This window comes from Emys orbicularis, chromosome 22, assembly GCF_028017835.1.
Source record: "Emys orbicularis isolate rEmyOrb1 chromosome 22, rEmyOrb1.hap1, whole genome shotgun sequence".
Lineage (NCBI taxonomy): Eukaryota > Metazoa > Chordata > Testudines > Emydidae > Emys > Emys orbicularis.
In genome coordinates, this window is record NC_088704.1 from 5,875,310 (window position 1) to 5,890,625 (window position 15,316).

At 43.7% G+C, this 15,316-nt stretch overlaps 1 protein-coding gene across 1 annotated transcript in view; it reads left to right on the plus strand.

Annotated features, from left to right (window-relative positions):
- The first annotated feature begins 14,590 nt into the window (after positions 1-14,590).
- The window catches only part of LOC135893423 (msx2-interacting protein-like), a 35,780-nt gene continuing 35,054 nt past the window's right edge, over positions 14,591-15,316 (plus strand). The window contains exon 1 of the mRNA XM_065421237.1: positions 14,591-14,673. Within this exon, the coding sequence (XP_065277309.1) occupies positions 14,591-14,673 (83 nt within the window). The remainder of the gene's footprint in view (positions 14,674-15,316) is intronic.

The following is a 15,316-nucleotide window of genomic DNA, read 5'->3' on the forward strand; positions in this document are numbered from 1 at the left end:
AGGAGGCTGAAAAACAACCCAGCCAGGATGCAAAAGACACTGGTGAGACTTGTGCACATTATTCTGCATGGAGAGAGGTGCCTTAGGTCCTTGTGCATTTCTGTCCCTTTCACTATGTGCTCTAGTGCTTTGCTCCTCTGTGAGTGTAAAGGTTTCTCTCCTCTCCCCAGCTTGGCCGCTTATTCCAGAAGTTTCTAAAGCAGATGCAAAGCCCTACGACAGCTCCCTGGCTTGGAACAGGAGGGGGGAGGGTTAAAACACTGCAGACCACAGCCCAGCCTTTGCCGCATAGTGGAGCAGGCGTGGTTGCTCCTGTAGCAATGAGAGGAGGAGGAGGTACATTTCTACGCATGCTCACAATGCGCCCTCTCCCCCCGAAGCATTTGAACAGCTGATGACTATTCCTTTCCCCCCTCCCCCAGCCTTTGCTAGTAGATCAAAGGCGCAGGCTATTTTCACGTTCTTTGCCCCACCCCCGCTCCAGCTTTCACCATAACTTGGAGGTGTTTGCAAATTGCAAGCTTTTTGAAATTAAAAGCGGCGCTGGCTCCGGATGGAGATGAATGAGGCAGGCTTTGCAGCCGTGGGATCCCAGGCAGGCATACCGGCCCAGACTGTGCTCTGCTTTTCCTTGGGCTCAAGGGCCGAGAGCTGCTCGTTCTCAGTCACTGGGACGGGGGGACTCCCACACTTGAGATTGATTTTTCAGAGCTGTTTTTTGAAAGAGCATCTTGCAATGACCGCTTTTATTGTGTGTGGTTTACAAACCTCCCTTCTGCTGAGCTTTGGGTTTGCAGCACGTCTAAAATTGCCCCAGATTCAAACAAGCCCTTATAGTAGCTGTAACTGCTCCACTTTACTACTGCTAGTAATGCTTTACAGTTTTATGGTACCTTCCCTGGGAGGATCTCAAAGCACTTTACAAACAATCATGAATTAAGCTTCACAGTCCTCCCTGGGAAGTGGGTAAGTATTCTTATCTCTGCCCCCAATGGAACAGGGAAGTACTTTCCCGAATCAAATAGCAAGTCCCTGGCACAGCTGTACTTCTGAGCTCCAGCAAGATAGGGGCCATGGTATTTATTTGGCTAGAGGGGGAGTTTTCATGTTGGTGATTGGGAGTTGGGGGATATAACCTACATCGGTTTAATGGTGCTTATGGGTACAAGGCATGTTACTGTATCTCTATATCCTGGAAACTGGAAAGTTATTTATCAGTTTGTTCCCTACAATGACCCTTCCTTCTCAAGCAAAGATGTTTAATTGTCTGCTTGTAGATAAAAATTCATGGATTTTTTTTTTTTTTTTGTATTCCAATCATTACCCCTTTACTGTCTTGTTGGTGGCTTGCCACAATTTTGCATTCAACCATGCTGCAAGTGCTAATGTGCCTCTATGCATCTACCAAATTCCCTTCTAGACCATTACCACCGAATGCAATCTTTCTAGTTTGGCTGCACAGCTCTGCACTTTGCTGTAAGTGATTTCCTCCCCTGCTCCCATAGTATAATGAAGTGTCACAGTAGTGGCTGATAAAGTGAGATCCTTTGCCTTTTTTGCAGGCATATGGTGTTGTTTGTGTACCTTCCATTCCACAGCCTGTGATATTCCCTGCAAGTATTGTAAACACAAAGTGATCTAGAGGGTATTGAAGCTGGAATAAGTCTTTGGTTAATGTGACTGTAATGAATTAGCATCTAATTGTGTAAGTGTATATTTCACCAGGGCCACAGGAACCCACAGAAGGTTTCCTCTTTCTTACCAGTTACTGCTTAAGAAAACTACTGGCATGCAAGGTTGTTTGGGGTTTAGGAGGGAAGCACTCTCTTTTCATGGCCTTTTAAAGAGGAATAGGATGGTACTATCCAGTGGATTAGTAATTCCCACTTTCTTTTCCATAAAATTATTTTTCAAAGTGTATGGTTGTGTGTACACAGCAGTGTGTACAAGTGTGTAAATGTTTTTAGTTTTACTGTATATGCTATGCCAAAAAAAAGGTGTATTATCATAGCACCTAGATGCCCTTTTCATGGACCAGGCCCTCATTGTGCCAGGTGCTGTATAAATACTGAACAAAAAGATGCTCCCTGCCTCCAAAGAGTTTACAGTCTAAGTTAGCAGTAAGCCTTATTTATTTATTGTCTGGGCATCAAATGAATCTGATTCACATGGGAGGACCTATTTACCTGCTCAAAGCCATTGATGCCAATGGAGCTCCACCAGCACATCTCAGATGCAGGCCTGAGGTCTAACGTTGTGCCAGTGGTGTTAATTTATTTAAGTTTAAGATTTTCCTGCTCTCCCATGTTTTTAAAACACAGTCATTTCCTAACATCAAAGATCTTGTGTTACCAAGGGTGGAAACTTACAAACCATAGCAACAGTATGCAGGCTCACTGTGCCTGCTGTAATTGGTTTACAATATTCGGCTAACAAATTACATTTTTTTTTTGATAGCTTAAACAAGGGTCACATCCAACTTTAAAGGGGAAGCTGCTGAATTTTATTTTTCTAGATTGCAGTAGATTTGACCCAAAACCTGACTTCTTATAACTTGCAAAAATAAAAAGAACTGTCTTCTGCATATTAAATATCTTATATATATTTTAAACTATCTGTATAAATATCCTTTGGTACTAGTCTGCATCCCCAGTAGCGCTGTGCACAAAAATAAATGTAATTTCCTTTTAAAATCTCCCACTGGTTAGTGTTCTTGTTTTGCCTTTGCAGCAGTTAATTTACAAATGCAGTTGTCAGCATTGTGCCACATGAAACAAATACGCAGCCTTCAGGGATTACAAGTGTAGGGTCCTCTAAACATAACAACATAGATGCCAGTTCAGCATCGTACTTGAGCACAAGGTTAACTTTAAATAGGTGAATAATCCTATTGACTTCAATGGGACTGCTCACATACTTAAGTACCCTGTTGAATCGGGATTTTTATATTTATTTATATATATATATGTATGTGTGTGTGTATGTATGTAAAAAGCACAGTATTGCTGCATCCAGAGTAAGAGTGTTTGCTGGTATAGTATACAAGTATACCTTATACACAAGTATACCTAGACGAGCAAAGCCCTCCTAGTGTAGACATGGCCCATAACAGTACATAGAGCAGTACTTTGTAGTTTCCAGCTTCTGATCAAGTCTTGGCGCTGTATGTATTTTGTTAAAGGTGACTTGCAAAATATTTTTTAATTGGACTTACCGCCTCCTTCCCTTTTTGATGTCTAGAAAATGCCTAGCAGGATTTATTTTTAAAGGTTTTGTTTTCCTGCTTGCTTTTTTTTGTTTGTTTTTGTTTTTTAACCTTTTGAAATATTAGATGTCAACTTTTGCTTTCCATGATGGATGGATGGAGCTCTTGACGCTTATTTGAAATAGGGAAAATATGAAATATTTGACAAAGGCTTTCTTTCTTAAAATAGTTGGTGTTTGTTTTTGTTTTGTTTTTTAATAAAGCATTTGAGAGTTTTAAACAGTCATGCAAAGGCCTTGTCTTAATTGCCGGGGTGGGGTGGGTGAGTGGGTGTATTCTGTTTTTAGCCTTTAATGGTCACACAACAATGTAGCCGCACTGGTACAAACCTCAGACAGGCAAAGCTACTCTTTGCACCGGTGAGGTTAACCCCTGCTTAAAACCAGAGTAAGCTCTATAGCAGAGTTCTTCCACAGGGTAAATTAACTCCCCTAGATACTTGCCTAGTTTTACAGCAGGCTACATAAAAAGCACTAGCAAAGTCAGTACAAACTAAAATATCAAACAATTATTTGTTTATACTGCTCTATATATTAGACACTGAAATGTAAATACAATATTTATATTCCAATTGATTTATAATTGTGGTAAGAATGAGAAAGCAATTTTTCAGTAATAGTGTGCTGTGACTCTTTTTTATTTTTATGTCTGATTTTATAAGTAAGTAGCTCTTAAGTGAGGTGGAATTTGGGCCTATGCCAGATAAATCAGACTCCCGAAAGGGGTACAGTAGTCTGGAAAGGTTGACAGAGACTGCTCTACAGGTACAAATAGCAGCTTGACCTGTCTATAGTAGGTGTTTGCACCAATGGCAGGCCATCAGTGATTGAAATGCCCAATGTAGGCACTCCCCTCCCAGTTGCTGAACTTTTGCCATGTTGACTCTGAATTCCAATGGGCGGAGGAGACTGCGGGAACTATGGGATAGCTACCCACAGTGCAACGCTCTGGAAATCGACACTAGCCCCGGTACATGGACGCACACCGCCGAATTAATGTACTTAGTGTGGCCACATACATTCGACTTTATACAATCTGTTGCCAAAAACCAGTTTCTGTAAAATCGGAATAATCCCGTAGTGTAGACATACCCTTAGAGAGACAAGGTGGGTGAGGTAATGTCTTTCACCAACAGAAGTTGGTCCAGTAAAAGATAAGCTTTTGAGCTACACAGAGCTCTTCGCATCTGGGAAAGATACTCTGTGTCACAGCTAAATACAAGGTGAAACAGATTGTTTAATATAGGTAGTTAACACATATTCTAAGGGACCATTCAAGGTGAAGTGGCCTGTTAACACCCCTGCAGTTATAGGACCAAAAAGGAGGGGGTGGGGGTTTACACATTGTTGTAATAAACCATAAATCCAATGTCTTCATTAAGACCGTGATTTTTAGTGTCTAGCAAAGTTATGAATTTAAGTTCCCAGGCTCATCTTTTGAAGGTGTGGTGGTGGTTTTAGTTGAGGATAAGGCCTGAGAGGCCAGATATGAAGTGATTGTTTTGTGAAAAGTGTTTGCCCACGGATGCTAGGGTGTTTTTGTCTTTTATCATTTTTCTGTGTGAGTTTCTTTGAGACCATAGTGATTATCTGGTTTCACCCTCATAATGGTTGTTGAGGCATTTAGTGCATAGGATGAGGTACACATGTTGTGATAGGCCTGTGTAGGACTTGTGCATCTTGAAAGGCGTGTTGTGGGGGGTGTTGATCAGTGGAGATATATCTGCAGGTTTTGCATCTGTTATGGCAGTGTCTGGTGCTGCTTTGAGTTGGTGGGTCTATGGGAAGCTTGCTTCTGATGATGAGCTTGGCAAGGCTGCAGGGGGGAGGTTGTTTGAAGGCCAGAAGAGGGAGTTAGTGGAAGATTTCTTTCAGGATGTGGTCCCCAATGAGTATGCTTGTAACTGTTTGTTTATACCCCCTATGGGTTCCAGTGTGGAATAGTAGGTGACAAGTAGGGATGTGAAGTCAGAGGGAATTTTTTTTCTGTATTAAAGCAGGTTCTCTTGGGGTATTTGAGTGGCCCATTCCACAATGCAATTTACTTCTTTGGTGGGGTGTCCTTGTTTGATGAAGGAGGTTTTAAGTATGTTGAGGTGTATATCTCGGACTTCATCCTTGGAGCATATTCTGTGCTCTGAGTGGCTAGCTGTAGATAATCGATTTCTTGCTGTGTTTGGGGTGATTTCCGTATCTGTGAAGGTAAGTACGGTGGTCTTCTTATATATAATTGTCCATAGGGTTCCATTGTTGAAGCTGATTGTGGTATCCAGGAAGTTGATGCTGGTGTGGGAGTGATCTAGAGAGAATTTGATGGATGGAAGGTGGTTGTTGAAGTTGTGGTGGAAATCTAAGGGAGTTCAGGTTGTCTGTCCAGAGGATGCTGAAAATATGTATCTCAGGTATATTATTGGTTTTGTGATGCATTTGTCCAGAAATTCTTCCTCAAGGTAGCCCGGGAAGAGGATGGCCAATCGGGAGCCATCCTAGTGTTCGTGGTTATTCCCATGGTTTGGACAAATGAAATGGATGAGTTCTGCGACGTGTTTGGGGTGGATATCGGAGTGTTGTCCGTTGTTTTGTAGCTATTTGAGGAAGGCAGCGCGATGCTGTCATTGTGAGGGATGTTGGTGTCCAGGGAGGTGACATCCATGGTGTTCAGAGGGAGATTAGTGCTGCAGAGTTTCTGGAGGAAGTTGATTGTATCCTGGAGGAAACTGGCCCTCTGTGTGGTGAGTGGTTTGAGGATGGTTTCTTGGAGTCCTGAGATTCTTTCACTGACTGCCATGGCCAGATATGATGGGACTGTCTAGGTTCCCATGTTTGTGTATCTTGGGAAGCATAGAGAAGATTCCTGAGTTGGGTTTGTGGGGTATGAAGGTGTAGAGTTTCTCTTGGAGTTGTTTGGGGAAGGATTTGATGATGCTCTGAAATTCCTGTGTGAATTGTGGTGTGGGGTCTTTTGAGTAGGCAGTGTTAGAGAGTTGTCAGTTGTGATGACTGTGTCAATGAGGACGATTGAGAACTACGATGGTACCCCCTTTGTCTGCTGGTTTGGATCACTATCTGGTAGTTGGATTTCAAGGACTGATAGCTGTCCTCTCGGCAATGTTTAAAAATCAGTCAAAAATTTAATCAATGTGACCTTAAATGTGTTTACTAGATAGTAACTGTAACTACGCTAAAGTATCTTGGTATTGATCATACTGAATCTGCCAGAGTAGAAGCAGCAGCATTCAAAGCATAAGCCTATGTGCCCAGATGCTTCCACCAACTGTGCTTCCATATGCATGCATGAACTTCCATGAGCATGTTCTGTATCCTGAAGGCTGCAGAGTATTCACAATGTAAAAATAAAGCCCAATTGAGATCAGAAATTCACTCCTGTTGCCCTCTACTTTATTGAGGTTGTGTTCAAACACATTTAATTTTAATTTATCCGTTTAACTAACGAGCAGATACACAAAAATTGGTGTATCTGTGTTTATTAAAATGTAGTAAATTGAGTTTAATATAGAAATAGCATTAGAACAAAAGATCAGATTTCTGTAAAAGCAAAAGCAAGGATATTTGTAAAACAAAAAGGTTCCATTAAGGAAAGGAAAGCAGCATCAGAAGACTTAAAACTTTGATTCGGAGCTTTGGACAGTGTGTTTCATATCCTAGCCCATATCCTGCAAGTTGATCAGTGTGAGAAGGAAGCCAGCATCATTTTGCCCAATGGCACTCCACACTGGCGTTAAGGATGTGCAAGATTGGGCCCCATATGTGGCAGTTTTTCTGCTGTATTGGCTATAGGAAAATGGAATTAAAAATCCAATGTAGAAATCTGCCTATCCTGTACAGTCCCCATGGAATTATTTGTATCCTGTGGGATCTTGCTTTGACAATAATTATTTATTTTTGAGGTGCCTCTAGCATTTGTGAAAGGTGCTGGTTTTTTTTTTTTTTTTCAGCCTTGGAGATTGGCTAGGCTGATAGGGGACTTCAATGTGACTTACCTTTGCAACATGAGCAAGTACTGTGTAGTTCAATCTGCACAAACAGCTCTGTGGGTTATAGTGGGTCAACAGTGTGACACAGTTGTGAAAAAAAGGCTATCATCATTCTGGGGTGTATTAACGGGTTTGTCATATGTAAGACATGAGAGGTAATTGTGCTGTTCTATGTGTCAGTGGTGAGGCTCAGCTGGAGTAGCTTGTCCAGTTTTGGGAAACACACTTTAAGGAAATTATGGACAAATGGAAGAGAGTCCAGAGCAGAACAACAAACATTATTAAAGGTTTAGAAAATCTGACCTATGAGGAAAGGTTAAAAAAAGTAGATGTATTTAGTCTTGAGAAAAGACTTAAGGGTGGACCTGATAAGCCTTCAGATATGTGAAGAGTTGTAAAGAGGATGGTGATCAATTGTTCTCCATGTCCAGTGAAGGTAGGACAAGAAGTAATCAGCTTAATTTGTAGCAAGGGAGATTTGGGTTGGACGTTAGAAAGTTTTTCCAAATTATAAGGATAGTCGTGTACTGTAATAGATTGCTAAGGGATTTTGTAGAATCCTCATCACTGGAGGTTTTTAAGAGCAGGTTAGACAACCCCTGTCAGGGAGGGTTTAGGTATACTTGTTCCTGCCTCAGCACAGGGAGCTGGACTAGATGAGCTCTCAAAGTCCCATTCAGCCTTACATTTCTATGATTCTAATCTCTGTGCTGCTCTGCTGACATCTCCAAAAGAGTGCCATTTGGGATGTCCAGTAGGAACTATGTTGAAATCTGATTTATTTCACATCTGCCATTAACACAGTTCAATGGTACTTTTTCCTGAAACACTTATTTCTTTGGCCGTGGTCTGAAAACTATTAATTTTAATCATTCTTTTAAAAAGATATTATCAAAATGATATTCAACAGCAGTTTTTTGCAGTCCTTTCATTGATACAGCATTCTTGGGTGTCAAATAATCACTTTACACTTTGCTGCTGGAGGCAAGCAGTATCTATTTTATTCAGTGTAGTGGTCTGAAAATCTATGTTTAGAAGCACTTCTCTTGATAGGTTTGGTGTAAACTGTGGAGTGCAATCAACAATAGTGTTTGCCAGAATTGACATATATTGACCCTCTTGTTGGTGGCCACCATTTTCATATCATAGGTGGTGATGATAATTAAAGATGGGCCTTGGGGGCGGTGGAATAACTTAGATGCAGCATCTCTAAACTTTGGATCTGGAGTCAGATCCAAACTTGCAGGACAGAGCACTGACGGCTTTAAGATAGGATGAACCAAAATATCAGGTCCTAACCCCCCTCCTAAACTGGGATCTGGCTCTGAACTTCATGTTTATAGCACCATAAAAATATTAATGAATCTCCAATCTCAGCAGTATGAGATGCTAAATACTAAAAACTGTATTCATCCTCACTCATGAATTAAAAGAAAATCATCATTGCTTAAACACTAAATGTTTTATTTAAATGATAAAGTTCTTGCAATAATCCAGACCATTATTAAAACCAGGTATATAATCTGGTTGCCAATCTGATATTCAACTCCCTTCTTGTCATTGTCACTAATGAATTTATATAGTCAACAGGCAGGAATACTATATGAAATAATGATTTATTAGCAAGATGGCAGACATAATCCGAAGACTCAAATTAAGAGAAGCTTTAGTGAATTTTTATAGCAAGTATTCCTGAGAATACTTCAGCCACCATAACAGATCATGACTGTGTAATAAGCACAGAAGCCTGTTACTTACAATCACTGGTAGAATATAATAATAATTACCTCACTGGATGTGACCAATGTTCCATCTAATCTATTATACAGACTCTGACATTTGGCCAATGTCTGCTTCAGAGGAAGGCATAACATCTGCCCCCTGATGCGTCTAACTGTGCATTTACTTTATCCTGTGGAGGACTGAAATACAGAATGACTGATAATCCTGAAATGCCCTGAAATAACAGTACAAGAAGTGATAATTTTAGTAAGCGTAACTGCAGTTGCTGTTCTTATTCACTGTCTAATCTGTTTTTGAAATGGACAAATTCCTTGCCGCCATAACCTGTGTGGCTATAAATTCCACACGTTGGTTAATATGTTGCATAAAAGTGTGAACTGCTTAACCATTGTCAGTATTACCTGTTAATTACATAGGGTGGCCTTTTATTTTTGGGTTGGGGAAAGCATAAATAATGGTGCCTAATCGGCCTTCTCTCTTCTATTTGTTATTTCATATACTTCTAAGAATATTTTCTTACTCTCCTGATTTCCAAACTGTATAGTTCCAGACTTTTTAATAGGTCCTTGTATGGAAGCATCTCTTCCCCATGGCTCTAATTGTTTTCGTTCTTCTTTTTGACCTTTCTGCTTCTCTCTTCTTGAGATGAACTTGAACATAATGTTCAGGCTGAGAATGAAACATTGTCTTATACGTCTCCCTTGTTAATATGCGGCCTGACATGTTATTCCCTTGTGACTGTTACAGTGCACTGAGCAGATGTTTTCACTGAGTTGTCCACAAGGGCTCCTAGATCATTTTCTTGAGAGGTTAAGTGTACTTCAGAACCCATTAGTGTGTACACGTCATTTAAATGGTTCCTTCCAATGTGCATTACCTTGCACTGAATTCCATGCATTTTGGAACAATGGAGACCAGGTCAATCTTGCTAGCATCAATTATGGTGCCAACTGTAATCCATTAAAATTTGTGTGAGAGTTTGATTGCTGTCAGGCTATGCAGGCCAAATTAATCCCCGGAGCACTGTATTGAAGCCAGTAGAGTTACTCCAGGGGTGAATTTGTTGTCATGTCTCTAATGCTGGAACTTTTTCTGGAGTATGACTGACCTCTGCCTTAGATGCAGTCCCGAATCTCAGGACCAATCTGTTTCTCCCCCCCCCCCACCCCCAGCCTCCATTGAAGTCCTGCATACGTTACAACTGTTGTATAGCAGAGTTAAGGGATTCAGTTATAATGCCGTTGTCACAATATTATGTAGTCTTAGGGCTGGTCTACACTGGGGGGGGGGATCGATCCAAGATACGCAACTTGTATCTTGGATCGATTTACCTGGGGTCCAGATGGCGCGGGATCGACGACCGCGGCTCCCCCGTCGACTGCGCTACCGCCGCTCGCTCTGGTGGAGTTCCGGAGTCGACGGTGAGCGCGTTCGGGGATCGATATATCGTGTCTTAACGCGACGCGATATATCGATCCCGGATAAATCGATTGCTACCCGCCGATACGGCGGGTAGTGAAGACATACCCTTAGTGTAGGCAGGAACTGTTTCCCCACAATCAGGTTAAAGTGTTGGACAGTCCAAGACTTTACCCCAGGTACACATACATGGCTACATACCATCCCTACTGCTTGTAGTGATGATTAGGCCTTTAAATAACATGACTTAAGCTATTTCCCTGTCCACCACTGACTGAATAGAGTTGGTTGACTTGCTTTTGTTTTTAGATGCTTCTAATCTGTAGATACCCCTCTTTGCCCATAACATGCGGGAATCCACACCCTTGAGAAATGTAGCTATGCTGATGTCAGTTTTCAGTGTAGACCAGCCGTTAGTGAAGCTCCTTTTACAGGCCACATCTACACTACAAAATTAAGTCAACCAGGGGTATGAAAAATCCACATCCCCATGTGACGTAGTTAAGCTGACCTAACCCCGGATGTAGACAGCGCTAGGTTGATGGAAGAATTCTTCCATCGACCTAGCTACCGCCTGTCAGGGAGGTGGGTTAACTACAGTGATGGGAGAACCCCTCCTGTTGCCGTAGTGAGTGTTTACAGCGTCGCTGTAGTGGTTAAAGTGTAGGCGTAACCTTGGTCTTGCCCCTCAGAGCTCTTGTGTGAAGGTAAGGGAGGAGTAGGCAGCATCGTAGCTGAAAACTGAACTGGAAGTGTGAAAATCACAACTTGGGAAAACTGCATAAGAATAAGCAACTTTACTGTAAAACTTGGAATCTTTTACCATTTATCCTGGAATGGATGTTTGTAGAGCTTTTTAAAGGTGTAAAATGCTATATACAGTAAATGCTTATTTAGAACAATTACTCTATGTATTTCTGCTTTACAAGTAGCTGGTCAAAATCTAAAACCCAATTCCATGGAAAAGAAACCGACGTGGTGAACATATCACTGAAGAGAGCTGGTAATTTCTTTTGTTGTTTAGGTGCACATGGCTTGAGTGAATGTTTGTAAGTGGGGGTGCGAAGGGGGTCTTGCTTAACTCTTGGGTGGGGGGGAATAATTTCTCAGCTAGTAAAAGCCTTCAAGATATAAAGTTAAATGAAAAGATTGTGAGCACATTGGGGCAGGGACCCTCTTAATTTGTGCTCAGTACATCACTGAGTGCATAACTGGGTGCTCAATGGATATTAACAAGCATGGATTGAATATGAATACAGTGCAGTTGAGCTTTGCTCATCCCAGCAAATAAGAATATGGTTTCAATCAAGAGAAAAGCATTGTCAGCAAACAGGAGGCTTTGGCCAAAGGAAATACATTGAAATATTAGTCTTTTCTTTGTGGTATAAGCAGCTAACCAGGCTTATGTGGTTCCAAAAGAAATGCTGTCTCTGGATGTGTGTTCAGTTTACCCTAACCTCAAACTGGTTCACTTGGTGGGGTTTGAATGCAAGATAATAACTTGAGCATCTCTTCTTCCAAACTCCTATGAAATAATTTGATTCTATGTGGAAAGGGGCAGTCACGCTTGAACTAGCGGTGCTGCCGCCCTCCCGGCTTGAAGTAGAAATAACGAACACCAAATACATGGTTTCCATGGCTTCCAGCATCAGTACCCCCACTATAAAAATTGTTCCAGCACCCGTGGAAAGGGGAGATGGCTGGATCTTGCTGTTGATAAATCTGTATTGTTGCTCTTTGTTAAATGGATAACCTTCTCTGAGTGCGAAATTGTACCCAGTTTCCCTCACAGCTGTTAAAAAGCTGCCTTCCAAGGAGAGGCTGGGATGAGATGCTGGGGGGGATAGTACAGTGGCCTTATAAGCATCGAGTGTTTAATATCTACTAGACTCCCTGGAACCATAGCTTCATATCCTGGCAGGGTTGATTCTGCTCTTCCTTCTTCTGTACCGGGACATTGAGTTACATGTTGCTAAATATGGCTCATTTAGATGAGACCTTTAAAAATAAGGTCCTGTCTAATCTGTGTAAACACTAGGGGCCTAATCCTGTAAACAGTTAGGCATGTGAGTAACCTTTACTCTTGCAAGTAGTTCCCAGGATTGGGATTCAGTACTAAAGATCCTGTGGCAGTTTGCGTAAGAGTCTGCTCTGGTATGTCCTTTGCTAACATTTCTTCTCCCTCCCACTTTTGTGAAAGGTGCCGATTGGTTGTCAACTTCCCCTCTAACCCCAGATGAGGTTGTATAGAGTGGTAGTGTCTGCATGTGATGCTGATAGAGACGACCAGATCTATAGAATTGTAAAATAGAGTGTAACATGGAAATCACACTTATCTAATATAAAATGAACTTGTGCTTGCTTTCACATGGAATACTCAATGTAATTAAATTGAGGTAAATTTAAATTTGCTTATATGTATTGCATACATATTTTAGACAGAGAATGTAAGACACTTAGGGCTGGGAAGATTCTTATGGCCCTGATCCTGCAATAACATCTCCATGGGTGGATTCTGGCACCCATGCGGTTCCATTTGAAGTTGTTGTGGTGGGGTGGGCTGTGCAAGGGTATACTGTAAAGATCCAATTGTGAATGGGATCTAAGACTATAAGAATTGTTCATTCCCTCTGGGGCATCTGGCATTGGCCACTGTTGGAAGACAGGATACTGGGCTAGGTGGACCTTTGGTCTGACCCAATATGGCAGTTCTAATTATCTACACCTCTAGTGAGGCACAATTTTAAAACGGCAATGTGATTGACAGTAATGTTGCACAGGATTACTAGTGTAAAGTGCCTTTGGGGGTGAAAGTTGCTATGTAAATATTTTAAAATATGTGCAGTTTTAAACCTCATGCTTTAGGGATTAAGCTGATCTCTGTTAGGTCTCATCCTGATCTAACACAAAGGACAGATTATCCCACATTTGCCTAGAGCGGGGATGTTTCATCTTCCTCTGAAGCATCTGGTACTGGCCACTGTCAGACAGGACACTGGGCTAGAGGAGTTTGGGTGTGATCCTGTCTAGTAATACCTGTGTTCCTAACTCTAATTTAAGATGTCATCTGGGATGAAAATCTGATTTATTTGTACTGTATTTATGGTATTCCTATGGTACATATCACGCTGGTATTGAAGCACTATATACTTCTATCACTCTTCTACCCTCTGGCCAGAGACTGGCTGCTGTGTTTGTTGTTAATTTATTCCTAGCTGTATAAAAAAGGGCCCGATGCTGTGCTGTTACACTGGTGGAAATGCTGAATAACTCGATCCATTTCTGTGGAGTAACCCTGGCTTTACGCTGGCATTTCTGAGATCATTTGCCCCAAAGGCTTTGTGGGTGCCAGCAAATTCAAGAGGCAAGGTGGGTGAGGTAACATCTTTTATTGGTCCAGCTTCTGCTGGTGAGAGGAGATGAGCTCTGTAGCGACACAGAGCTCTTCTCCAGGAACTTCAGACACTTATTTCCCTGACCTGAGAACGGTGGCAGGGGAGACCCAGGCAGAGTGGGATGTGATGCTGCAGGAGGGAAGGCACCAAGTAATAAAGGGTTAAGCAGGCTCCCATCTGGGGCAAAGAGAGCGTAAGGGCCCCCAGTTCCGCTCCCAGGGCCCCAGCGCCACTCTCCTTGAACTCAATGGTCCATGCCCCCCTGCCCCCATTGAACTCAATGGCACAAAGTGCTCCCCCATTGACTCCAATGGGGGCGGGGTGGGAAGGGACGCCTCACTCCCATCTCGCGCCCTCCTTTTTTTTTTTTGCGCAGGCGCAGTGGCGCGAGGAAGCAAGCCGTGCGGAAAACGAGTCATTCTAGCGCAGCGCGTGCGCAGTGAGGCCGGGAGGCTGGCAGCCCAGGGCGTTGGGAGCGAGCGCTCCCCTCTCCCTTCCCTTCCCCCCCTCCCCGGCCGGAGTGCGCCTGCGCTGGGCTTGGCGGCGGTGTGAGAGGGAGCGGGGAGAGCCGAGCCGCCACAGAGCGCGAGAGAGCGCGAGGGGGAGGGGGCGCCGCGCTGCCGCCGCCGCTGAGGGGAGCCAGGAGGGGAGCCGCAGCCCGCCGGCCCGGAGCAGGGGCCCCAAGGGATGGTGTCCGCCGCCGCCGCCGCGAGGGGAGGCAGCTCCTGGCACTAGGGCACAGGCCGGGGCGCGGGGGGGCCGGCGCGGCGCAGCATGGTCCGGGAAACCAGGCACCTCTGGGTGGGCAACTTACCGGAGAACGTGCGCGAGGAGAAGATCATCGAGCACTTCAAGCGGTGAGTGACCGGGGGGGGGCTGCTCATGGGGGGGGGCCCTAATCCGGGGGGGGCGCAAGGGGGTTTCTCCGCCAGGCTCTGTGCGCGCTGCGCCCCCAGTGTATGAACTGGGGGGGGGATCTGCGTGTGGCTCCCCCTCTTCCTGGCCACGGGGCTGTTAAGGGAGGGGGCACGGTCTGTGCATGCCCCCCCCCCCCAAAATAGCCCAAGCAGCTTGGAGAAAACAGGATCTTCTATGGCTTCCCCTCACCCAGCGTGGAGCCAGCGGTGAAGGGATGGGAAAATCTGTCTCAGGGTATCATAGCAACTCCTGCGGATACTCACCCCCATGGACTGTGTGTGGAAATCGCTCTGATCCCAGGCGGGAAGGTGTGTGTGTGTGTGTGTGTGTGTGTGTGTGTTTGTGGGTGGGGGTGGGGGGGTTGGGGGTGTCCGAGGAAAACAAAAATATCTATACGCGTCCCTGCACCGCGGTGAAGATCTTTGTGGTCTCCTGTAAGATAAAATCCTGGAGGTTTATAATGCGGAAGGAGCTTCATGGAGAAATATTGGAGCCTCGCAGAGCCAAGGACTAGCAGGAGCCAAAACACCCAAGGATGGAAAAGCCAGGTGAAAAGAGGGAATTCGCTATTTTCTACGTGGA